General features: G+C 38.7%; 2 protein-coding genes across 3 annotated transcripts; one reads left to right on the top strand and one right to left on the bottom strand.

Moving 5' to 3' along the window:
- The first annotated feature begins 36 nt into the window (after positions 1-36).
- On the top strand, positions 37-9497 carry LOC131792634 (rhamnosyl O-methyltransferase). Of its 2 annotated transcripts, none has more exons than XM_066171663.1 (5): positions 37-109; positions 6528-6700; positions 8369-8613; positions 8970-9235; positions 9355-9497. In XM_066171663.1, the coding sequence occupies exons 2-5, from the start codon at positions 6550-6552 to the stop codon at positions 9398-9400; spliced, it is 708 nt and encodes a 235-aa protein (XP_066027760.1). In that variant the 5' UTR covers positions 37-109; positions 6528-6549; the 3' UTR covers positions 9401-9497. The 2 variants fall into 2 exon arrangements, with proteins under 2 accessions (XP_066027760.1, XP_058966027.2); XM_059110044.2 differs by having other exon boundaries at positions 38-109; positions 8309-8613.
- Positions 9498-13763: 4266 nt separating this feature from the next.
- LOC131770193 (uncharacterized) lies at positions 13764-24168 on the bottom strand. Its single transcript, XM_059085908.2, has 15 exons — positions 23954-24168; positions 23250-23419; positions 22514-22570; positions 21938-21986; positions 21440-21475; positions 20953-21017; positions 20295-20456; positions 19431-19524; positions 18934-18994; positions 17972-18770; positions 17361-17444; positions 16706-16763; positions 15797-16011; positions 14960-15168; positions 13764-14570 (listed from the first exon to the last, which is right to left on the bottom strand). The coding sequence occupies exons 1-15, from the start codon at positions 24093-24095 to the stop codon at positions 14381-14383; spliced, it is 2391 nt and encodes a 796-aa protein (XP_058941891.2). The 5' UTR covers positions 24096-24168; the 3' UTR covers positions 13764-14380.
- Between the last annotated feature and the right edge of the window lie 2266 nt (positions 24169-26434).

The raw sequence follows: 26434 nt of genomic DNA, 5'->3' as shown, positions 1-26434 counted from the left end.
TGCCCTCCCACCCACATTAAGCCTCTGAAGCCTGAGTTGGCGCATGCGCTTGCTATCCCATGTAATCTCCCAGCACTTGGAAGAATCTCAATCAAACTTCAACTTACAGGTAAGTCTCATTTGATTTTACTATTTTAGCACTAGCGATTGAGTTTTATCACTAGCGATTGATATTTTTTGGCACAAATGGCTCCCCAAAGGCCACAATCTTTTCCCATGACGTAACCACACCAGACACATCGTAAGCAATCGAACAACAGAAACAGCTACAGGTAATAGTTGGTTAACAATAGCCCATATTTGAAGAATTCAGATTCTAGCCGCCAAAATTTGAATTAAACGAATTGGCATGACTCTAGAATCAAACTTTTATGACGAATTCGTCCTTTCATGATTAATTAACGACGAATCACTTATTACAAATTAGTCTATAATCAAACCAACTAGGCTGTGCTTTCGTTCTGCACTTCAAGGAGTAACTTGGACCAAGTCCTTAAACTTCAAAACCGAGCTGCTAGAACAATTTTATATGCCCAAAGAACTGCAAATTCAGTTGATCTCTTTAATTGTCTTAAGTGGATTCCTATCTATAAAGAAGCTTCAATTGTCGTGACTGAAGCGTTACATTGAATTTGTTGATAGTTTCGTGACAAAAGTACAGAAATATGATAAGTAATTTGGGTTGATTGATTGTGAGATTGGAGTTACAAGTGAGTAGGAGAATAAAATAGTGTACATAAAACCAGTGTGATTGTTTGTAGCGAGATCATTTACGATACACTGAAGAGATATGCTCTTGTATTCAAGGGCTTAATGGCCAACTGCCCCTATACATGAATGAATTACGAGTGACTGTAGTGTGACCTTCAAGAATGTTCTAGAAGTAGCTGTGTTATGCTGAGTCATCCCCGAATCAATATATAAATAGAATATGCTGTAATGTTACGGAACGTTCTAAATCCTCAACCATACCTATAAAAGCTGAGCTTGTAACTAGATGTAGCGAGTAGTTTAGTTCCTGGTATAGCCCGTCAGATATCAATAAAGGTGTATGCTAGAGAATACAAGACGTCCACACTTCATGGTGTCAGGAAGTGGACTACAAACTTGAAGATAGATGTCGATCCAAGCGAAGACAGAAGAATTAATCGCGGGCGCTAAAAGAATCCAGCGGTGTTATTGGACAGACCGGAAGTGTTAACACTGCCACTTGTGAAATTTGAAGTGAATTTCGAGGTTCACATGTTGAGGAAACTGCATTTCTGCGAAAGGCCAGAGCCTAGCGTACACTTAGCGAACGTCTCACGAGGACGACAAAAGAATTAACAGGATGGACGATCAAGAGGACCCTCCGGTGCAAGAGAATCCTCCAGAAGCACCTTTAGCGCAACCTATTGTGCCACCTTCACAGTTGTACAGTCAGTTACCAACGCCACCTCCAATGAGTCTCGAGGGGAACCTGGCAGAGAACTGGACTTTTTTTAGAGAGAGTTGGGAGAGCTATAAGATAGCAACTGAACTTGATAAGAAACCCAAACCAGTCATTTGGAAACTCTTAAGATAGTTCTGGGAAGAGAAACTTACCAAATAGCTTAAAATCTGCCTATCGCTGATTGCACAGATCCTGATGGTTTCTTGCCGGTGTCACAGCGGATTTGGAACCCCCGCGGATTTGGACCCCCCCCTCCCTCCCCCCGTCTAAATCCGCTAGCGGATATGGACCCCTCTTCGCAGATTTGGACCCCCTTACCAAACTTTCCTTTTAAGCATCATTTGTATCATATTTGGTAACTAATTCTATTTGCAAGCTTTTTTGTCGATGTTCTTTTCAATCACAACACAACATTTCTTCAATAAAGGTAAAAAAAAAAAACCAGCCATTTCGTTCCAATTCTACCGCATTCGTTATAGCGAGTCGTACAGTATACGCAGGAATTAGATGTGAACAAACTACAGCATTCGAACCATTGAAATTGTCACAATAAATCTTTGCTTCTTCTGATGCGAATCAACATTGGTACGAAACGTCATAACAATAGTGGAGACTATTGCGTCCAGTCATAAAAATAACTCAGTCTGACTTTCTAAAATAATAACATTAAACAGTTTTTGAACAAGAACGAAGAAACTACTCGTATTACAAGTCGTTCGTAAAGCCTATGATAAGTAAAAATGTTTCTATTCTGAACTATTGGAACTCTCAGCTTATTTTCAGATGCTAATCAACATTAATGTCAACGTCTTAACAAAAGTGGAGACTATTACATTGAACTCAATCTTATTTTCTAATTTTAACGATTATTAACTGTTGAGGGATCCAAAATAACACCTTAACAATTACGAAGACGTCTAGAGTCTGGCAATCTGCAGATAATGCAGAGCCACTCGCCCTCCAGGGCAGTCTTAAATCCCTCGCAGCTCATGTGTAACCTTTCCTTGCACAACTCACACTGTACCACGTCATGAGAACACAACGATGTATTTACTGGGCTAGGGTACATTGGAAATTACAAGATTGAACTGACAGAAGGAGTAGTACCGAAACAAGATGCGCCTAGAACCGTACCCGTCGCACTGAGAGACGATCTCAAGAAGAAACTTTATGAAATGGGACAGAAAGGCCACGTAGCGAAAGTTGATGAACCAACAGGCTGGGTGAGCAGTGTGGTATATGTGAAGAAGCGCAATGGCCAACTACGTGTTTGCCTGGATCCCAAAGAATTGAACAAGCATGTCAAAATACCAAAGCTCTGCCTTCCAACCATTGATGATGTGACCTCCAGGCTTGCTAAGGCGCAAGTGTTCACAGTCCTGGACGTTAAAGATGGGTTTCTGCAAGTGAAGCTAGATGAGGACTCTAGCAAATTAACAACATTTCACACTCCTTTTGATAGATACAAGTGGCTTAGGATGCCTTTCGGCATATGTAGTGCACCAGAAGAATTTCAGAGACATGTAAATGAAATCATTAAGGGCCTGGAAGGAGTAACTGCTATAGCTGATGACCTGTTAAAAATTGGAGCAGGAAACACCCATGAAGAAGCCTTGGCAGACCATGACAGAAATCTGATCGCGTTGCTACAGAGATGCAGGGAGCGTAACTTCAAACTGAACAAGAACAAGTTCGTCTTCAAACAACAAAAGCTGAAGTACTGTGGTCATATCTTGACTTCTGAGGGTATTTTACCAGACCCAGCCAAAGTTGAAGCCATCACTCAGATGCCGAGACCACGCAGTAAGACTGAAGTGAGAAGACTACTTGGAATGATCAATTATCTGGGCAAATTTTTACCTCAGCTGTCTGACGTATCTGAACCTCTCAGAAACCTAACCAAGGAGCAAAACCAATTCATTTGGTCGAAAGTTCACCAAGATGCCTTTAACAAGTTGACTCAGCTGATTTTAGAACCGCCACTACTCCGTTACTACGACTTGAGGAAGAAGTAACGATTGAGACAGATGCAAGTGACTATGGACTAGGAGTTGTTCTACTTCAAGCCGGCAGACCAATGGCATTTGCTAGTCACATTATGACTGAGACTGAGAGACGTTACTTTCAGATCGAGAAGGAATGCCTCGCACTGGTGTTTGGTTGTACACGATTTGACCACTATCTCCATGGAAGAGAAAAGATTACAGCAGTCACAGATCATAAGCCTCTAGAAACCATACTTGTCAAAAGTATCAACCGCGCGCTCAAGAGGTTACAACGCATGATGCTACGACTGCAAAAGTACCGCCTGAATATTGTGTACAAAAAGGGTACTCAGATGTACATAAGTGATCATCTGTCAAGATCTGCCCTCCCAAACGGCCGAACGCAAAATAAGGAAATAGATGATTATGAAGTCTTTACAATTCACGCAGAAGAACTTCTCATGAAAAATATCGAAGGAACAGATCCAAATATCTTTCATAACATGACAGATGTAACCCTTCAGAAAGTAGCAACGGCAACCTCAAAAGATGGAAATCTTGTGACCTTAGCTGAAATTATAGCTCATGGATGGCCTGAGGACAAGACGCAAATACCGCCCAATGTCTGAGACTACTGGCCGTATAGAGATGAACTAGCAGTTCAGAATGGAATAATCTACAGAGGAACGAGAGTGCTCATTCCCACGGCTATGCGCCCACAGATGTTAGAAAAAACACACTCCGCTCACCTAAGAGCTGAGGGATGCATGAGACTCGCGAGACAATTGTATTGGCCATCGATTCATCATGATATCAAATATCTCTGCGATAACTGTTCAATATGTCAAGAAGCTAAGCTAGATCAACCTAGAGAAACCATACAGAGCCAGCCTATTCCAAAGAGAAGATGGCAAATAGTCAGTACTGATCTTTTGAATGTGAAGGAAGACGTCTAATTGGTAGTTGTGGATAATCTCACAAAATACTGGGACTTAGAGCAACTGAATGATACTGATGCTGACTCCACAATCTTACAGATGAAGAAGATTTTCTCCCGGCAGGGAGTCCCTGAGGTGGTGATATCAGACAATGGTCCTCAGTATGCTAGCAAGGAATTTAAGGAGTTTTCAGAGAGTTGGAACTTTCATCACTATACACCTTCACCACACCATCCAAAAAGAAACGGCGCAGCGGAAGCTGCAGTCAAACAAGCTAAGAGGATACTCAAGATGAGTCGCGACCCCTGGATGGCTATTTTAGAACAAAGGAATACACTTGATGAGTTGGCACTCACCAAATGAGAAATTGGACTCCAGAAGAACAAAAACAGTTATACCAGTGAAATCAGAATTACTTGAACCCCACGTGATACCAATCTCAAGCATCGTACGAGCTTCAGTCAAGAAGAAGCAACAGAACAAGAGGCACCATGAAAAGAAAGCGAAGCCGCTACCGCCTCTTGTTGTAGGAGGTAGTATTCGCGCCAAGATCAGGCCTCAGTCGTCGCCCCTGTGGACACAAGGTCGTGTGGTCATAAAAGAATCTAACGGATCCTACATAGTGAAGGCCGATGGCCGTGAGTACAGGAGGAATCGGTGTCACATCAGGAAAACTATAGAAATGACAACGCCCAAAGTCGTTGTTACAGACCCTTCTTTAGACCCTTCTTTAGACTCTCCTGTGGGCCCACCCACACAGTCAGATTCAGCCTTGCCAACTGCCCCACAGCCAAAGTTCATAGAATTATCTGGAGTCAACAATGAAACAGGACAAATGCAGTTGAGTGACATAAAAAATAAATCAAAATCAGAACCAGCACCGATTCGACAAGGCGTAAGAAGATCACAGAGACAAGTCAAGCCAAACTCAAAGTATAAAGACTTCGTTCTGTTTAAATAGCCTCAGAGAAATTTAATAGACTGCAATAGGCAATGTGATTTCTCGTGATTTCCTTAATGAATTGTTCGTCAGCCTTTGTAAAGAAGAGAGGATGTAGTGTGACCTTCAAGAATGTTCTAGAAGTAGCTGTGTCATGCTGAGTCACCCCCGAATCAATGTATAAATAGAATTTGCTGTAATGTTACGGAACGTTCTAGATCCTCAACTGTACCTATAAAAGCCCAGCTTGTAACAAGATGTAGTGAGTAGTTTAGTTGCTGGTATAGCCCGTCAGATATCAATAAAGGTGTATGCTGCAGAATACAAGACGTCCACACTTCAGTGACCAACAACTATGGAAATAATATATGATACGTTGAACTGAGCTTAAGATACCCTTCATACAAACATGAAACTGGGGAGAGGACATTTTCTGTGCGCATGACTAATCAATGGAATAATTTAAAAGTAGCAGAGTCATTGGGAACTTGGGTTGTATATTTAAGAATATACTGGTGAAAGGGAAATAAATTATTTACTGTTAGAAAACAAATCATAATGCACCTATAAGAATTCAGTTTGAATCATTCTTAATATTTTATATTATACAATTTTATCCTTGTATTCTATATAATCATTTGGTATATTCATCTTTATGTGTATATATATATATATATATATATATATATATATATATGTATGTATGTATGTATTGTAATTCTATTTATGTATTATTTTAGATAGAGGGCTTCTGAGGGTTATCGCGGAAAGCTGTCGCGTGCCACCCTCTTTCAAGAAAGTCTCATTCATTCATTCTTTTACTCCAAGGCATTACAAACAAAAGAGCAAACTTTGCTTGATTTTACTGTTTCGTGATTGGAGAAGAAACTTACGAAAAAAGAAAACGAAACTAAATGGAGAAAGTCGACTCAAAAGCTTTGATGCCATTCCTCGTTACTTCGAATATCTGCAACAACTTATCCACGTAGCCCTAGGCCATGTAGTACAGTTTTACTATTTCGATTTTAACCTTCAGAGGCAGACACATGCACCTCTCAAGCGCCTATCTTTTTCTTGTTTTCTGGAGTTGATGTTATGAATAGCGGGTTAGTAATGATGGGAATTACTGGGTCAAAATAGGGAGGGGATAGTATTTATAGAAAAGTATAAGACCTTTTTTAACCAATTGGGGTTTTCTTATTACTTAACCTATGATGAATTATTGTTTTCAGCATCGCACAGAGAGGGAAAATAATGGGTAGCACTGTGACAGATAAGACTAACTACAGCATGCTCCAGACCCAAATAGAAGGCCAACTGTCAAGTCAGAAACGATTTGTTCCTATGGAAGAAAGGCGCGATACCAGCTTTCTTCCAGCTGAAATCATGCCAGCTATTTCTAGTGGTACGTAGTAATCTGGTTTAGATAGTTAAAAAATTACTGGTGGACACGTGCACAAATAATGACAGACAGATAGGCAGGCAGACAAGCACATGAATAAAGATACTGTGAAGACTGCTCGGGGACCAGGCTGATCAGATTAATTTTCCACCAATGTTCTGATAAAAGGATTGAAGATATCATGGTCATTGATTTCAGTCAAAGCTGGCTGAGCACATATTATACGTCCAAAACGTCGGGAAAAAAAAAACCATGGATCAGCAAACAGAATTGTGAACAGACAATTAAAAGGACTATCCTTGAGGGTTGTCCTATACACCCAATCTGAGTCCGATAGACGAAGGCCACGAACATTCAGACTCACCGGAAGTCAGTTCGCGAAATATACAAAGTATAGAGTTGCGGACTGGGTGGAACATGTCGGCAAACGGCCGGACTCCATCGGATCCGATGAAGACGGGTTGCCGTGGCAAGAGTATATCGGACTGACCGCGTGTTAGTTCGCGAGAGACTTAGAAAATATGCAGCAAAGTAGAGAAGTGAGAGGGGTGGAAAATGTCGGCAAACGGACTTGATCGGATCCAATGGAGACGGGTCACCGTGGCAAGGGTCCATCAGTCTCGACGCGTGTTAGTTCGCGAGAGACTTAGAAAATATACAGCAAAGTAGAGTAGTGAGAGAAGTGGAAATTGTGGGCAAACGGACTTCATCGGATCCAATAGAGACGGGTTGTTTTGACGAGAGTCCATCGTACGCGCCGCGTGTCAGTTTGCGAGACACTTAGAAAATATTATGGCAACGTCGAGCATGTGGAGGGGCTGGAAAATGTCGGCAAACGGACTCCATCGGACCTGATGGAGACGGTTTGCTCGACAAGAGTCCATCAGACGCGCCGCTTGTTAGTTTGAGACCTCACGGCTTTAAGTGCGACGAATGTTACATGAGTAGCGCGCTTGCTTCGCCTCATGATTTTAAGAACGACGAATGTTACATGTGTAGCGCGCTTGTTTCGCCTCATGGCTTGAAGAACGACGAATGTTACATGTGTAGCACGCTTGTTTCGCGTCATGGCTCAAAGAACGACGAATGTTACATGCGTAGCGCGCTTGTTTCGCCTCATGGCTCAAAGAACGACGAATGTTACATGCATAGCGCGCTTGTTTCGCGTCATGGCTCAAAGAACGACGAATGTTACATGTGTAGCGCGCTCGTTTCGCGTCATGGCTTTAACAACGACGTTCATTTCATATGTAGCGCGCTTGTCTTGCCTCATGGCTTTAAGAACGAGGTATGTTTCATGTGTAGCACGCTTGTTTCGCCTCATGGCTGAGAGATATTTTCTCTGTCTCTCCCGAACTGACCTCCGGGGAGTCCGATCGACTCTTTCCAGGACGAACTGTCTCTATCGGGCCCGATCGAGTCTGTTTGCCAACATCTTCAACTCCCCTCGCTGCTGTTAACCTCTTACTTCCGGTACCATTGATCAAGCGCCTTGCGCCCATTTCCGGGTGTATTGGACATGAGTGGGTGGAGAAGGCCTTGAGGACATGTGTGCCTTGAGGAACAGTTTAAAATGGCGCTTATATTTAAAATGACTCGCTTTGCTTGCAGGAAAATTTAGTACCACCTATCGCGGTGTACCATTGATGAAAGATCCTTTCACTCTCGCAGTTGTACCACAGTTGCTCTGGGAGCTTAAACCACGTACCATAATTGAGTTCGGCTCTTACGCAGGAGCCTCAGCACTTTGGATGGCAGATTTGTTGAGGCAATACAACTATGAGTCACGTGTCCTCTCGTTGGATATTGATCTCTCCATGCTGGCGCCTTTAGCGAGGGATTCCCGTTCTGATATTTCGTTTATCGAGGGAGATGTCTTTGACGTTGAAAAACACTTCCACAAGGAACTTCTTGAGGTAAGTTAACTGACACCTTACATTTAGTGTTTAAACACTTCTTTGAGGACCCAAGATCTCATCCTTTCCTGGGGGAGAGGATATTTATTGTCACTTCAACACTGAGTTACTGAATCTTGGATAGAATTTGAAGAAGTAAACCCCCGTTTGATTTTTCTATCAGGCAGGGGTTTATCTCATTCATGGTTCTCATTGCTGCACTCATCCTCTGACAAGTTCAACAGGAAAGATCTAGAATTCCCGGAAATCTGGCATGAATATCGAAAGTTAAAGTGATAATCAGCGTGTTCTTGTTTTCCACAGAATTATTTCAACTTTGTTTTGTTAATTTTCTTTCTTGTCGTTTCTTTCATTAGAGCTTACCTCACCCATGGTTCCTAAGTGAAGACTCACATGTGAACATGATGGGCGTTTTAGAACATTTTCATAAATTTATGCAACCTGGAGACTACCTCTGCATCGAAGATACAAACCCAAAGGGACCTGAAATATCCGGACAGGGACTCATCAAGGATCTCGGATACTCAATGTTTGGGGACTCCAAACTGAATGACCTCAAAAGATTTCTGAAAGACCATCCAGGCAAATACATGGTAGATCAGAAATATACCGATTTTTACGGGTAAGAGGTTGCTAAGTGATTTTATCCATTAAAGTAAGAAAAGCGTTACTCAAGTTCCTCTTTCCCTTTCAAGCTGATTTTAATAAACTAAATCCGACTTTGCGTTGTTATTCTTGCAGATACAATGTCACTTTAAACACCAACGGCTTCTTAAAACGGGTGTAGGTCGACAGCCACTTCGAATCGAAGATTCAAAGCTGAAGGCAAAGTGAACTGTAACCTTGAATAAAACATTAAACTCAATTCCGAGAAGGAAAATATCGTTTTTTTTTTCATTGATCATTGTACCATGTACCGTTGTCATTCCTTTGAACTTTTCAATGGTCTGTCTTCTCTCGTCCCATAATAAAAAAGACAGAAGAGCAGAGGGGGGAGGTGTTTGATAGCATTTTAAATCTGTGGCTGTACATAGAACGAATTAAGAAAATAATTGTGAACGAATTTAGAGGGGAGCCGAGGCTATTGTTTTCCAGCAATTTAAATTATATTCTCCAAACTGAGTTATTGGTCTTTATTTTTTTGTCACGTGGTTTTCATCTTGATCTAAGATGGGTCCTTTTGTCAAATGTGTGACTCCGGTCTTTTAAATTATACATATGGACCTGCTTCAAACAACGAATTCGTGATGAAGGCATATTGTAATTCATTTTAATCATCGTGTTCCCTTATGATTTCTTTCATCCTCGAATTTTAACACACTGTAACAGCACAACATTATGAAACTGAGACCGTAAAACTCCAGGCTGAAATTTGCAAACGCATCTATGTCAATTCCGTACGAATAAAAAAGACTAAAACGAAAACAAAACAACAGAAGTCAGAAGTTTTAAAAATTTGGAAAAAATTTAATTCGAGAAGTAATAGTTAAACTGTAAAATAAAATGGAGTTTTGCAGTGAATGACGGTACCACTGCAACAGTTAAAATTGCAAACAGCACAATAACACCCCTTAATCTTGTTTAAAAAAATGAGTTCACCCCGATCATCTTGGAAAGTAAGGCACCGCGGTCGTATTTTTTGGTTTCGATACAAACATTGTGATGTCCTTGAAGAAGGTAGACATCCTTTCCAGACGTGTGTTTACTATGTTCAGGTCGCCATAGGGGACTATATCAACCACATGGATCTAATCTGGATGGATATTCCTTCATTTCCCTGTACGTATTCACATTTGGAGAAGCAATCAGATTTACTTTCTAGGTATGTGTGAGCATCGCTCAGCTTGATGTTGGATCAAGCATAACGTGTGTATATCAAGATATGGATGCGCGCGGAACGAGTTGCTCAAGGCAGCCAGAAGCAACTCCAGATTATTTATCAGTTCCGAACTATGGCCAGCTCCAAAGCTAATTTCGTCAATTTTAACCACAGGCAGCTCAAGCTCCAGCTGTGAGATTATCATCATGCGAAATAAGAGTCATGGCGAAATATTATAAGACTTTGAAGGGGCATATTTAAGACCGCTCTTAGGAATAAAAAATGCAGTCAAACTCTCAATAAAAAATACCTCACCTTACTTCCATAATACATCGCTCGCTATCTGACCGCTTACTCTGTTAAAAACAACCCATTTTGGCGAGTTATCCATTTCTAGGTTTACCACTTACATAAGGCTTTTCTTTTGTACTCAGTAAACCCGGAAATGGATAACTCGCCAAAATGGGTTCTTTTCATCGTTCTTTTCATCGCGCTCGAAATATGTGAAGGGAAAATTTACCAATTTACCTTTGGCAGGCTGTCACTTAACGCCTCCGCGTAACGATACTGCTTTGTCGTCCTAGTAAAACGTGTTTCGAAGCTTAAGGGGGAAAAGAGATTTACAATTGATTTTTCAACATAACTTGATTGCAACGCATTTGCAATGTATCCAGCAGGCGAGAAAGACTACCTGTGTTCATCTGCTAGTCAAAGAGATTTAAAAATTGATGACGAATGGCGAACACTAGACAAGTTACTAATGACTTAGACTGCGCATTGCAGACTGTAAACAAGTATTTAAAAACTTGGAAATCACAAAAGGAAACCTCCAGTTGTAGAACAAGTGGCTTTGAAATGATGAAAATATCATTTATTATGAAGATTCACGAGGTTGGAAAATTGGAAAACGAGAACCGAAATGTATGTAAAATGTACATGCCGTATTGGTTCAATCACTTTTTCTAAACATTGTGATGGAAGAACAAATCATTGCTTTGGGAAACCAGTTTCAACTATGAAAAGCTGTTGGCTGAGATGATTTTCCCGTATCTTTGAAAATCAGATGTGATCTGCTGAAGCACATTTTTTTAATGTTATCTTTTATGTATAGCATTGCTCAAGAAAATAAAAATTCGCCTCTATAAGACCTATTTTCAAAGCTGGCGGTAAAGCAGCATCTTAACTATATAGACCTGTTTCAATCGCTCCTTGCTTTGGGAAATTCTCCGGCCGGATTCTTTACAACCTCGTGTTACGTTGTCTGAGTGGTTTTCATATGCAGACAGCGCAAAATTTGAACATTCGGGAATTAGGACTTCTATACAGTTCTCTCTAAACATTTTGCTACATTACGTCAAAAAGAAAGGGTCAATTCTGGGTCTGTAATTTTTCATGTTAAACATGAAAGACTTGACTAATGCTTCAAAATTACTGACGAGTTTATCTTTTTTTCAGATTCCAAAAATTTCTTTCCGTATTTCTTGATCAGTAATTTAATTTACGAAATAGAAAAACTGTTTAACTGGCTCACAGAAAACTGACTCTTTGACAACTTGACGACAAATTTTTGGAATTTAGCCCTGGCAGAATCCGAAAAAGAAAAAGGTACTGTTAACTTTTTATTTCAATGAAAGAACGGTTGCACATCTAAAAGATAAAAATTAACTTTTAAAGTGTCTAATATCGGACTTAGTCAATAACATATCCGATGCTTGAGGTATAACTTCAAATTTCAAATGCTGGTTTAAAAACTGTCTTCAAAGAACTAATTTTATGATTGAATGGCGAGCAAGTCTAAAGACAATTTTCAGGCAGAAGCTAGTAGCTATTTCGGAAGCTACATGAAGCAGCATGTAAACGAATTGCAGTCACTACACTAATTTCACTCTATTCTTAAACAATTCACCAACGATATAATCGATCTTGGTCAGGTTTAAATAAAATTTCCTTTCCCCGGGAGTTGGTTCTGGAGAAAAATAACAAAACAAATGTTGCAGGTACAATAGAACACAAAAACCCCGTAAGTTCAAACCCTTTTAGCGAAGCTTACAAACGTTATCGATGATTTTTGTACCTCCGAAGATTGCAAAAACTTGAAATTGAACGGAATCTGAACTAAAACTAGACGTGCAAGGTATAAAATGTGCATAGTGAAGCGTATTTAAGTACGTAAGAGTCCTTTGTGGCCTTAGCGCTCGGTAGTTTATGCGTGAAACGAAAACAAAGAAAAAAAAGGGAATTACCGACTAAAATGTGCTAAGTGCATACCGCTGTAACATGCCGACCCCAAAAAGCGCACGTAAGTAAGAGGACAAGCATTTCCTCATGCAAGTGATTAAACTGTTCCTTAGTGTCAGTCAACTCTCGCACAAGATTTTGAATTGCATTTCACTCTTTGCTATCAGAGATCGTTTCAAGAGACGTAACTTGCGAACTTTACGTCGCAAACAACCACTAGCAGTCTTGACTTCAACAAGACGAATAATTCCGTTGCGATTAGGATAAATTTTTTGAGCGATTCCTTTGGACCAATGTCTACGAGGACTGAAGCACGCAATCGCTCACTGCAAGGTTCGATCGTCGTCTAAGCTATTTCTGTATGCTAACAGCGCATACCGTAGTAACATTTGCAAAACTTTCACGGCATGCAGTAGGTGCAACCTGGTTGGTCCATGTTCTCGCTTAACTCTTTCTTAAAACTTTGTTTACAATCCATGTTATCCTGTTCGGGTTGATTCCCGGAGCTCAGTGGTCTCTTCTGGCACACGAACAACAGTAGAAATTAATTAGGTCCCCTAAAAAGATTGTAAATCGTCAGGCCTAGAGGCAAATAATCAGATTGTTTCACAGGGAAAGGAACTACTAGATCTCCTCGAGGTTGTTTTTTACGGTGGTATTTTATTTTGCGTAGGGTTAGATAACGCCCTAACCCTAATCCATTAACTCCTAATCCACTACGTTTATTTGTAGATGGGGAAAACTTTTCAGGTTTATATTTGTGTTCATTACGCTTTGTTAGTCATGTACAGCCTAGATAAGGCCAAATGAGTGTCGATAAAGCATGTTCAACAAGGTTGGGAAACATGCCTATTCTTTCCAGCAATCTACCATAAGAGAGCGGACACGTGACAGGACACGTGACCGCAATTGATTAAGAGCACCGGTACCTAATTATTGATGTAACATCGTTGATCTAACAGACGAAATGAAGCATGATATCAGTGCATGATATCAGTGCATGATTTACCAGAATCTGTTTTTACCGAATTGTAGTATGGGTTTCTTCATTTTCCGCTTCCTCCAGGTTTAACTGTAAACACACACATCCGACTAAGAATTGAAAACTGAATTTTAATTGTGTAAGAGCTGCTATAATCATAAAAAGACTGTTCATCGTTCTCCAATAGTCATCTACGAACAAAACCATTCAAGACACAACGCGTTATCTACCTCTATTTAACATTTAGAAATATCTACCGCACCTGCTGACGTCATATCCCCCTCTGGCCTAAGATAATACATCATACTATGGCAGTAAGGAATATCGTAATTCCTCTTGCTCACAAGATATGACGTCTCTCTAAATAATAACTTGCAGTTAAATATTTAAATAGTAACAGTAATCATCACAATACATGTATATGGCCGCTCCTGTGATTGGAGCAAGGGGGGCGTCAGCACTTGACGATGAACTTCGTTTCTTGTTATATTATTTTATGATGCATAATCAAACTCAACGCCTTCAGCTCTAAGCAATAAAATTTCTTCTCCCGTGTTATATCTACTTTATTTAATTCTCACGTTGCTTGATCAACCCAATACCATTCTGACAGGTTGAAAAGTGGTCACCGCTAAACATATGTCAGTTGTCAAATGGCTACAAGTTGACATCTTAACGTAACACAAGGAAATAACAGATCGCTCGTGCAGTGTCTCTGAATACCGAAATCACTTTGGCTTGTGTAAGTAGCGTAAAGAAAGATATGTCAAAATTCTGAATATAAAAATAAAACAGAGAAGTACAGCAATGTTTTCTCCCACAGATCTTGTCACATTCAGCCTCTCTAAAATGTCCGTTCCTTCGATGACGGTTCCATTGTTGTGGCATTTACCGTAAGAAGACTCAGTCGCCGAGCAACTGGAGGAACAAAAGTGATGCATTTTGAGTGATCTTTTTTACATTATCTTCTGTTTTGACATTAACTTTTGTAGTAAAGAGAATTCTACCAACAACAATATTGTGCTGAAACTGTAGGAAGACAATAATCTTTATTTGCCGTACTATGCATATCCCTTTTGGCTTTCCTGTTATTTTTTTATTTATTATTTTTTTTTGGTGAAGTTATGAACTGTTGCTACTACAATGCTTTGGTAACTTTCATGAAGGTAATGACTGACGTGCTACCAGTTTCATATCTAAAGGAAACAGTGAAAGAGAATTCCAAACAACATGTCAAGGAACATACAGCATAAGATTAATGTTGAATTGAATGTCCCGGATATTGCATACCTCAGAATTAAGCTCACCTGAATGATGGAGAATTAGCAAATTCAATGATAAGGGAAGCCTCATAAGAATACTTCACGAAAGCAGTGTACTGAAACCAAGATAGCCATGAGGGTATGTTTTTCTGGTAGAATCCGCCCAACAACATACAGGTCAGACCATATACAGCACACACCACTATTGACTTCTTGAAGTTCATTACTGTGGCGCCGATACACAAACCTATGGACTGGATAACGAAAGATAAGGCTTTTTTACAAGCGTGAAGACACCCTATACTCTATCAAACAATCTGCTAATAAAGAAATAAACCGGTAAACATTTCTCTGGAATTCCTGTTTTTGTTTTGTTTTTTGCGTGTGTGTGTGTACTTTAGAGGAGATGAAGAATCGTAGTTTGTGTGCCGAGAGTTATTTTTTTTTTCCTTACGTAAAACGACTCTCTTTCCTTCAAGTCACGCAAAAAAATTTCTACCATTATATTTGAAAAAAACAGAACAAAACAAAACGCAAAAGAAAAAGAAACCGAGAGGTTAATTGATTAAGTAAAAAGCCCACGTTTTTGGTCGTCTGCATAAAGAGCAAGAAAACCTTGGTAGGACATATTTGGAGCCGTACTGCAAACTTCCTGCCAAGCACAGGTAATGAACAAGGAAGCAAAGTGTCTTTCATGGTTAAACTTGTCTTGCATGGCTTTTCAGTTAATTTCAAAGTTTTCCCACCATACATTTTTCTCGGTGGTGCAGAGCGTCAGTCCACCAAAGACGAGATTGTCCGCCCAGTTTAGCATTTTTCTTCTCCCAAAAGATGTTTATCAGAAGACTGCCAAACATCTGTATATATTAAACTTGGTTATACCTGTCCTGTTATGGCTGTTAACAAAAGCACGAAAAGGCCACCGAGGAAGGACTCGCTTCTGTTTAAACCCGTCATCCAATAGACTGCCGTATAGAACAGGGTCGGCTGACATAAGACCAGAGGTAATTCACTGAACAACTTGGCTAAATAGTATGCAGAGAGTCTGTAGTAGCCAGCAGCACGTTCTTTATTTACTACAGTCCTTTCACTTGGAACTACATAACCAACACAAAGATAATTAGATCTAGAGTTGAACACTTCTTGAGTGTTATTTTTAAAAATAAGACAATAACGTTACATGGACTAATGTATTACATGTTCTACTTAGATGTCACTCAGGGTACATGTAATTCAAAAAGGTTATTTGCAAGAGTCAAGATTTTGTATTCAGCTGTAGTCGCTTCACACTATAAATGAGCAGAGAAAACAAGAAACAACTTACAAGCCGTAAGTTTAAATCCCCCGTTTTTCCTATTGCAAATTTTCATTGCACGGCTGCTTGGGCAAATCTCGATCTCCTGATATAAACAATCGAGCCCACTATTTTGACTCTCTTACACTCTGTATGCCAATAATTTTCATTTGTGTACCATTGGCTGTTTTCATAGTTGTATTGTTCAAACTGTACTAGAAATTACAGATCTTGAAAAAACACAACAAATAAATCTAACTGCCTTAAACCCTTCCTTGTAAGATCTTGTTTGCATTCACGACCCTCTCTTAAGCTAACAATACTGAGATACTGAGGAACTCTTTTGGTACACGTAGCAATTCTTGGGTGTGCATTCCTATGTCTTATGTCTAATGTCAAAGTTTGGTGTACCAAAGAACAAAAAAACACTTGGAAAAAAAACAACTTGGGAAAAAACATTTTAATGTTTATTAAATAAACATGCAATCTCAACTCACATGATAACAGAGCTTGGAAGAGTGGATTAAACATCCAATAAACCACAACGAAAAACAGCTGTAAAGTAAAAAACAAACATGGCAATTTTCGTTCATTGCAAAAAAAGTAATAGGGCGCAATGCAGCCAAACAATTGATGACAAAAACATTGAATCAAGTCAGTTAGGAAGTCGCCAAAGGTAGAGGCCTCGTGCTCTGCACAAATTTTCTTTACTTCACATCAGGTGTGTGACATGACTTATCGTCTACTCTCCACCAAAGAAACAACACAACCCACTTCCTCTTACCGTGAACCTGGCCGAAATAAGAAGCCGTATCTTTTTTAAAACTAAAATTAATAATTAGTTCCAAATGAGAAAAAGTATATGTTAATGTGCCATACGTATGAAAAAATTCGTTTTCTTTCTTAACTTTAGTGGTACAGTGAATGAACTAGGACTATGGGTAAAACTCTCCGACAACGCGATTTGAGAAAGATGGACTAAATTAGGCCTAAAGAATGGTTAAGGTCTAATATCTCTGTTCCCCCTCCCACACCACCCAGGCCATACTCAACCAATTTATCCAAAATGGTTAATTTCGAGGGATTAGGGTGATTCATCGTGAACAGTGGTCTTTATTCGTAACTAACAGTGACAAGCGTAACATAACCTACCAGTGAATATCTGTCTTCAATGCTCTTCTCTTTGTAAGGAAGCTGGAACCAGATCAAGCCCGAAACGAGGGCAAGAAGCAAGTTCTGGAACAAATGATACACAAGTACCGATTGTAAGAAGACCAATTTCTTTCCACAGAGCGGTAATTACTAACTTAGGAAACTTCATAATCTCAATCTTTTCAATCAATTAACAATATAAAGGTAACTGGAAATGAACGTTAAGGTGACAAAGGAATGATCAGACCATGTTTTTATGACTAAATAAAACGAAATAAAAAACCAGCGAGAGTTAGCGAGTGTCCTGTGTTAGGTCGCTGTGGTGACACAATCATAATGAGTAAGGCAAATGGAAAGTAAACACCATTCACATACCCTTACTACCTATCAAAGCATGCTTACAACAGCCACATCTGACAAGTGTACCATACAGTACATCTATTTTCTACAGCTCTTGAGTTTGAGTAAATGTTTTGGTTCATCACTGGAAATGTTACACATGGACACCAACATCACCGAAATGTTACAATGGCTGTTACACATGGACACAAATATCGTACTGTTATTTCAGGTCCGACCTTTATTCAAACTATACCTAAAATAGTGCTTACCTGTGATAACTCTAACTTAGACAAAATATCTGGTTTGGACTGCTTAAACGTTCTAAGTAGGAGAACTGTGAACTGTGTCCAGAAACTTGTGGGCCATGATGTGGAAATATCTGAGTACAGGGCAGAATGATCTTCATCGTCATCATGAACATCTATTTTAGAATAATCACGTGATGTACTACGCTTGTAAGATACAACAGCCACATTGACATCTGCTACTGGTACCAGGATTTCTGAGGGGACTTGTGGAAGATGATCTGAAGATTTGGTGAATGAGTCTCTCACGTTCCTCCAAAGGGTCTTAGATGCAGATGGTTTGGGATTTGAAGCCAAGAGGTTTGAACTCTCACTCATCTCTGAAGGCAGTCCATCATTTCCAAATGGTATAAGCCCATTGCCTGTCTTACTTTCTTTTTCTTTGTCCAGCATCTCCTCAGACGAGAATTCACCTCCATTCTCCTGCCTTAGTGTATCTTTCTGTTCATTTGAACTGTCAGCAACTGACAGCTCACCAGTGGACTCACCACTTCTGTCAGATGCAGGACTTGTTTTATTTTCTTTTTCAGGGACTTCAGAGTTCTCATCTACCTCATGTACATCTGAAGTACAATGAACAGACACATCATCCTTGTTCTGTAACTCTTCAGTAGCTTTTTGCTGCCCATTTTTAGGGCTCGTTGCACTCGCCATATCCTGTGATTTGTCCTTGTCATCCTTCTCTGGAGTAGGACTTGGGGTATCAGTTCTTCCTGGTCTATGGTTGTAGGAAATTGCTGAATATTTCTGACGTCTTTTCTGTCTAAAATAAGAGATAAAATGTGTTTTTCTCTCAAGATGTAAGCACCAGGTGACTCTTTCCATCACCACATATGTAAATATTTTAACTACACAATGATGAAAACAATGGGAAAAAAATGTTACAGCTGTTGTCTACTTTTCTGCAATTACATAATTTCACCAACCTTTCAGCCCAGCCTTGGACAATCCTTTCTTGAACTTCCTCTCCTTCAGTAACCTTTTCCACTGAACAAATAACACAGATTGCAGCTCAGGAATTGTATGGCATAGATACGTAATTTATTGATAGCACAGCCATGCAGTTGACAAAGTATGGGTTGACCAAGCATAGGTATAAGATGACTGTGCAGTCAATGGCTGCCATCTTATCTGTGTGTTTCATGCATGAAAAGCCACCATGAAGTCATCTTGACTAAACAACTAGCTAAAGCTAATCTAAGATTTTGCAAATGAAAAGGAGGTAGCCCTTAAAGAGCTGAACTTATCTGCTCAGGCAGCCAAACAAAATGTAGGATTTGCTTCATATCCTGCAACGTTCAAAGTACCTGCTTGTGGAGCCAGCCATATTGTGTCAATCATACATTTACAGTATGGTGTACAAGTATGTCTACACTTTAGTTGATATCAACCAAAATTAATAAGCATGTAAAGTATTACTTACATATAAAATCAGCTGGATTAAAATGAGCATCACAAACCAAACCAACACTTTCAAAGAAATCAAGAACTCTACTGGCCTTTCCATAATATGCTACCTGTCATGAAAAGGATATTACACAATGAAATATCACAATACCACGTCAAGGTAAATATGCAAGGCTTCATCACTAAATAAAGGTATCTACGGTACCCCCTCTTTGCTTAATACAGTTTGCATATCTTCTAGACCCACAGTGTTTTGTTGATTGTGTGGTACAAATGGTCCTGGAAAGAACTCTTGGGTGTGAAAGTGCCAGTGAATCTAATTAACATTTAAGATTAGTAAACTACTTAATAAAACAGCGATGGCAAGCAAACTTCAATACAATGTTCATAATTCACACAGCACTTGTATACATGTATACCAAGTTCATGTATATTTTTTCCTAATTTTAATAATGATGTCTGGGAGTGAATACTGTCACCAATTTGTAAGCTTTCTCTCAACATCAATACCACATCATTATGAGTGTATCCAGATCATGCTTACATGATTAGAGTTCAGGGGGATCATTCAGTAAATTTATCTTCCAATGCCTCCTCACTGTATTAGGACACAGGATAATCTACAGTATAATGAAGGGTGCTCATAGTACTGCAAACAAAGGAAACCTTGACTTTTGCTTTTTTGACAATCAGTTACTGAGTGAAAATCTTCTAAGTCTGGAGAGCGCAACAGCATGGCAGTGAACCTGAGCATTCGACTTGAGACAGCTCCTTACACCCAATGTCACATATCTTAAGACATGTTTGAGAATGGTGGTGAAGACCGATAATCTCATCTACAAGTTAGAATAACAATAGCTAAGCTCTTTTTATCCATTACCTGTCCTCCACAGAGCAATAAAACCTTGTCAAACATGTAAAAGATCTGGCTTGATGGCTGGTGAATGGTGGTTACCACTGTCTTTTTTTCTCTGGCTGCAAAGCTCTTCAGAGTCTTAACAAGGTTCAAGGCATTGCTAGAGTCTAACCCAGATGTTGGTTCCTGAAAAGAGATATGACGTGTATAATTAAGTCTGTGCTGACAGAAAAAATAGGTCACACAAACAATTGCTGGGACAGGCTACTGACTCAAGTAAACATTTGTAGTCCCAGTGTTATTTTACCCTTTAAGACTTAAGCTTAAGATCTGGCAGGGGTGATGGAGGGGAAAAGCATATATTATTACAGTATGCTAAAGACTGATTGTTAGTATCTGTGAACTTTATAAGGGAAAATTGGAAAGTCATCACATCACCCTAATGATGTACCTTTTCAGCTAAATTTAAAAAAAAAAAAGCAATTAAATATAAAATTCTGACTTGGGAATTTGAAATAACAGACTTAAATTTGAAAAAAAAATATTAACTTGAATGAATAGTATCATTCACTGTACCTTTGATAAAGTATGCAGGTTAAAATTCAATCACACTAACCAAAAGAAGGAAGATATGTTGCTAGTATGTGCACATTAAAATAACTAACACAGAATATACACTTACATCCAGGTAAATCAAGGAAGGATTTGTTATTAACTCTGAACCAATGTTTGCCCTTTTTTTCTCTCCTGTAAATGAGGAAAAATCAAGGTACTTCATTTTAGAAATCATTTAAAAATATTTATTAAGTGGTATAAACCAACATTAAGGTACACACAGGGCATGAGTCCAGCATCCATTACATATGGCCACATTCACAATATACCAGGATAAACTATAAATAGAGGTTGAACATTCAGAGCAGATTTACTAATAGAAAGAAAATTAACCCACAATCAACATCTCAATGGTAACAGTAAGGTATTTGTATTTAAATTTCATGTCTAGCAACAAGATAAGGACCCAAGGTTAGCCATGTTTGCTCCATGAGTGACCACCCACAATGAGATGAACATACTGTATGTATGTATGGATATAAAAACAGGTGTAAAAAGGCAATAATTCGTATTACACAATGTTTATTGTTATGTAATAAAACATGTTTAAATACCTCCTGATAACCCTCTTTCAAAAGGACTTCCAATCTCTGAATATATGTCAAGTATCAAAAGTAATACCACCATGAAATTAGTTTAAATAATTTCAATTTTGCAGTTATGTAATATAATAATAATAACAAAAACAACAACATTGGGATCAATAACAATAATAGATAGAGAAAAAAAAAATCATCGTTGTGATGATGATTTGTCAGTACTCTTAGTTCAGAGCTTAAAATGCAGAGTATTCCAGTGTCAATGTCCTAAAAGCATTGTTGTGAGTTCCATCTAGGGAAAAAATTGAGGTGCAAGTAACAAATCAAGATTTGAGCCTTGCTTCTCTCAATGACCAGTTAAACATCATGCACCCAGTTGTACAAAGCTATATATATCACAAACCAATTCTTCTAATGGTGTGTTACCCTACAACACAAGAAACATTGACTGAGCTGTTTACTACATGCTACATCACAAAAACTATAAGTACATTTCCCATAAAGTGAACTCACTTGTATCTAAGCACTTCCTGATATCCAAGCTGTCAACAATTTCATCTACCTAAAAAAATTATTTAAGAAGATTAACTAAAATACATGTCCACTTTTAACTTAACCGTTTAACTCCCAGAAGTGATGAACATAAAACTTCTCCCTACAATATCCATACATTATTCAGTAAGCAGGTGATGAGAATATTCAAACTCATCAGGTAGAAGCTGCTATCTTGATCTAGCACCAAGTTCTCATAACTTATTAACAAAGAAATGTGTAGCAGCTACAGGGGAGAATTAACAATCAGATCTTGGGAGTTAAAGGGTTAAGGTACCCATTTAACTGTGGAAATGTTATCCATAAGGATGCCTCAATGGGACGTAAACTAAGTAAAGTAAATACTTAATTTCATAATGTTTCTTTGAATGGTGAAAAAAATTGTTAATGCTAATGAAATCTGTTGATATTTGTTTTCATACATGTGAAGAATAAGCCTATTGCTTTGGGTAGGCTTCTGTGCCTTGAGTTTGACATTCATAGCAAACCAAATGCAAACCAATTCTGCAAAGGTGAAATCTATGGTCATACAAATACCTTTTGTAACTTTTCAGCTTTAGACAAGGCATCTGGCAGGCGAAGCATTGCAGAAAACTGCAGAGAACAAGAAACATAATATGATAATGATTATATATCAGATTTAAACTTTTGAATTAGAAACACTTATATAAATGACTGTTCAGCAAAGATGATTCTGGCTCATAATTCCAGAAAACTAGGGAGATGAAAACAATCACAGTCAAACCTCGATTATCTGGGTTTTTCAATTATCTGGACTCACTTTTCTGGGCCCATATTTCAACAAACAATTTTATTACTCACATTGAAGATCCAAAGCACAATGATGCACACATGATTTTAAGCTGATTTAAATAAGCATTTCAAGTCATAAAATCTTGTCTCCTTAAAGAGTTGTTGTAGTTAATTTGGCAAATTTTTTGCAACAATGCACATTCATCTGACAATTTTCCCTTAAAAACCATTGAATAATATTACTTAAATACCTATTCAGTTTTATTTTTGTCTCCTTAATATTCATAGTTTTGATTGTGCGGACTCTCAGTTATCCAGATTATTCAGCCCAGTCCTTATCAATCAGGATAGTAAAGATTCAAATGTACTGGTAATTAGAGTAAATGTACTTGCATGGTCAAGTTGGACAAAAAAGTAAAAGATGTGAATTCCCACCTACGTACAAAGGTACTCTAATTAACTAAACAATAAATTTGAACAAACATATGGTTAAAACTGAGACAAAAATTGAGATGCTTACAGTAAGAGTTTCCCGAAGAGTAAGATTGGCAAAGAAAATGTCTTCTTGCAGGACATAACAAATAGCCTTCTTCAGTTTCTTGTTCAATTGTGTACCATTGAGAAGGATTTCACCACTTTCTGGAAACATTCTTCCAGCAAGAATATTTAGCAATGTTGTTTTACCAGAACCTAAAACAAAGATGAATAATGTGAATGTTGTAGTTCAGCTGTTTTCTTAGCTAAAGGTTGTTAAATCAATTTTTTTTCTTTCTTTTGCTTCAGATAATGAAATGAACAAAAAGGAAATAGTCCAGGAGAGAGTGAGGTCAGAGTGAGGGAGGGTGAATGAAATTGTTCTGAGCTGTTTCAAGATATTGCGATGTCAGCATGTAATGTTCCTGCTTTTTGTCGCATATTGATTGAGAGCACTAGGGAAGACGAAACTTGCGATAGTATTTCTCATTCACTCGTTAATAGCGGTCGTACTTTTTTTACTAGTAGCAGGACTTCGGAACAGGGCATTTGAAAGCTCAAATCTTACTTTCGGACCTAATTTACATGGTAAAAATTCACTTGCAACAAGCAAGATTGCAATTTTAACTCGTGAACCTATTGACCCAGATATTACCCATTGATTACCAGCATGTGAACATCTTCTTGAAAAAAGCTTGGCTATTTGTTTTTACATAAAAAAAAATATATTTAGAGATCTGAGATACTTACCACTAGGGCCCATCACAGCTAACAATTCCCCTGGGTTGACTTTCCCGCTTACATTTCGAAGAATTTCCCGATCGCCGATCTTTACACCAAGATTGTTAAAAGAGAGGAAAACAGGTATATTCTCCTCCACGTCTTCAATCATTTTTGTAGCTCTTTCTATACTAATGCGCTGGTTTCCTTCGCAGGCCCTTGCTGGTATTAGCAGTAATGAAGAATGGAAGCATTTATTTGTACAGTGCCAAATAGACATTCATGTCATCATCATGAAGTTTATCTTTCTTTTCATTGGTTGCCTTACTTATATTGACCAATCAAGAGCTTTTATTCGAAGAAGGAACCCCAAATCCATCGTTACGTAATCGTAGAGAGAAGGATATACCCGGAACTTTCATGTGATGGTGCAATTTCGCAAAAAGGTTATATTCCACAAGGGAAGGTGCCGTCTATCGCCGTCTATTTATAAAATAACTATGGTTCACCAGTGCATCAAACGATAGGTTTTTGACCAATCAGGATGCTTGTAATATCTCAGTTATTTTGTAAATCTTATTAGGATGACAGGGAGCAGAAAACATGCAATAATGTTCGCTTGGAGTTTAAAGTATATTTCGGATCCATGTGAGTTTCAACTATGGTATTGCAAACAGCTTGGACTTTCTTTTATTGGTTTCTGCTTTTCTTTGCTTTTCGGTTTTTGTTTTTGCTTCTTTTTTTTTTTTTCAACATGGCGTCAACCTAAGTCGACTGTTGACCTCATTTGGAGACAATTTTCGAACAGTTAGTTTGTGTAAGGTTGTGCTTGAGCAAAAACATCTGTATTGTCTGTAGATACTCTCGAAATGAGTACATTAGGGCAATAAGGCAAGTCACATGTAATGTTTCTGTCCTTATTCTTCTTTTAATTCCTACTGTATCGAATGGTACACATTATTACAATGATCATTACAAACCTCCTACGTTTACTAGTTAACCTGAAATAGCTAAAAACTACTTACATCCATACCTAACAGTATGCCATATCTTTTATCTAGAGAACGGTGAATTATTTTCTCTCATTTATTAGCGTTACAATGAGCTCTTAAGTACTCATGGTAGTATCTCCGTCGATTCAAATCGAACTGATCCTCTAAGAGACTTTCGCGCCCAGCTTCGATGGCTTTATCTGGCATTGACATATCTTTTGATCTCTAGTTGTTTACGCGAGAGTGAGTTTGAGATAGCTTACTGGAATCCCTAGTTGAAACTTAAGAGCTCTGGAGACGCACGCTTTTTATCACGGGTCACAGTATGGCCAGCTTCAAAACCGGAAACATAAGTGCCAGATACATAGACTGTATTAGCCGTATCGTCATGCAATGCTATGTGACAGGAGTTCTCTTCGTGCCGTACCAGAAACATAAAACTAAATTTGAAGTTATTTACTTCTGGGCGAATCGAATGCGACATGAAAATTAAATCTCACGTGACAGGGTGTTGGGGAAAATAATTACCAGCACATTTTCTGCCCTTGCCGAACAGACTGAAAGACTTGCAATTATATCTTACGTGACAGACTGATATATTCTTAAAAAAGGTTTGACCTTCAGGTTTGGTTTTGCGAGCCGAATTGATTGCGCACTTGAAGTGAATGTTACATAAACATATCTTATTAGACGTTTTGCTGTATAGTATCACTGAGTAGTTTTACGAGTCGTGCCGTTTTTTGACAAGCCTGTGGGGCGAGTCAAAATACAAACCACAAGTAAAAATACTTAGCGATATTACACACCAAAACGTCTAATAAGTTATTTATTATTCAACTACTAAAGATGCATTTCTTATAAGGCAAGACAAGTGAAACAGATAGAGAAGCGTAGCACGCGCAGCAGACCGGTTAAACAGGTTTTTTTACAGTACCAAAGTCCAACTGCCCAATATTGCGTGATATCTGTAATCGATTCGTGCGTTATTTCTTTTCCCTTAGAGCAGTTGGATAATAAAAAAATGCCATCGAACGCTTTCTGTCAGTTATCTATCAGTTGATATTCTCCTGTTTGCAGTGAGAAAGGATCGCCCCATAAAAAGTAACGAGAGACATGTACTAGCCACAAAGAACTTTTAAAGAACAAATTTTAATCAAAAGTGATAGTGGATAAACTGCTCAACACAATTTAAACTTCAAAAGCTTAATTCTCAGAGTCAAAGAATGGGTCTCAAAGGTTTGAAAACCAACCGTTTAAGTAACACTCGAGTTATGTCGAACTCCAAGAGTAAATAAGGGAAGAGAGAGGGAGGCTTCTGGTCCAAGCCTTACGATAGTCTCTCGTGCAGAATTTTGTTTTCCGAGACGTCTGGTTGGAGGTTCACATCTTTCTAATCATCTGAAGTGACCACCACTATTATAAAATGGTGGCTAAGGATATTTTTTTTAGGCGAAAAGGAACGTGAAACGCAAAACTAAACGGGACTCGTGTATATCTTTTTGCATGAACGAAACGTGAC

Source organism: Pocillopora verrucosa, chromosome 9 (assembly GCF_036669915.1).
Source record: "Pocillopora verrucosa isolate sample1 chromosome 9, ASM3666991v2, whole genome shotgun sequence".
Taxonomy (NCBI): Eukaryota; Metazoa; Cnidaria; class Anthozoa; order Scleractinia; family Pocilloporidae; genus Pocillopora; species Pocillopora verrucosa.
This window is presented reverse-complemented; position numbering and strand designations above follow the sequence as displayed.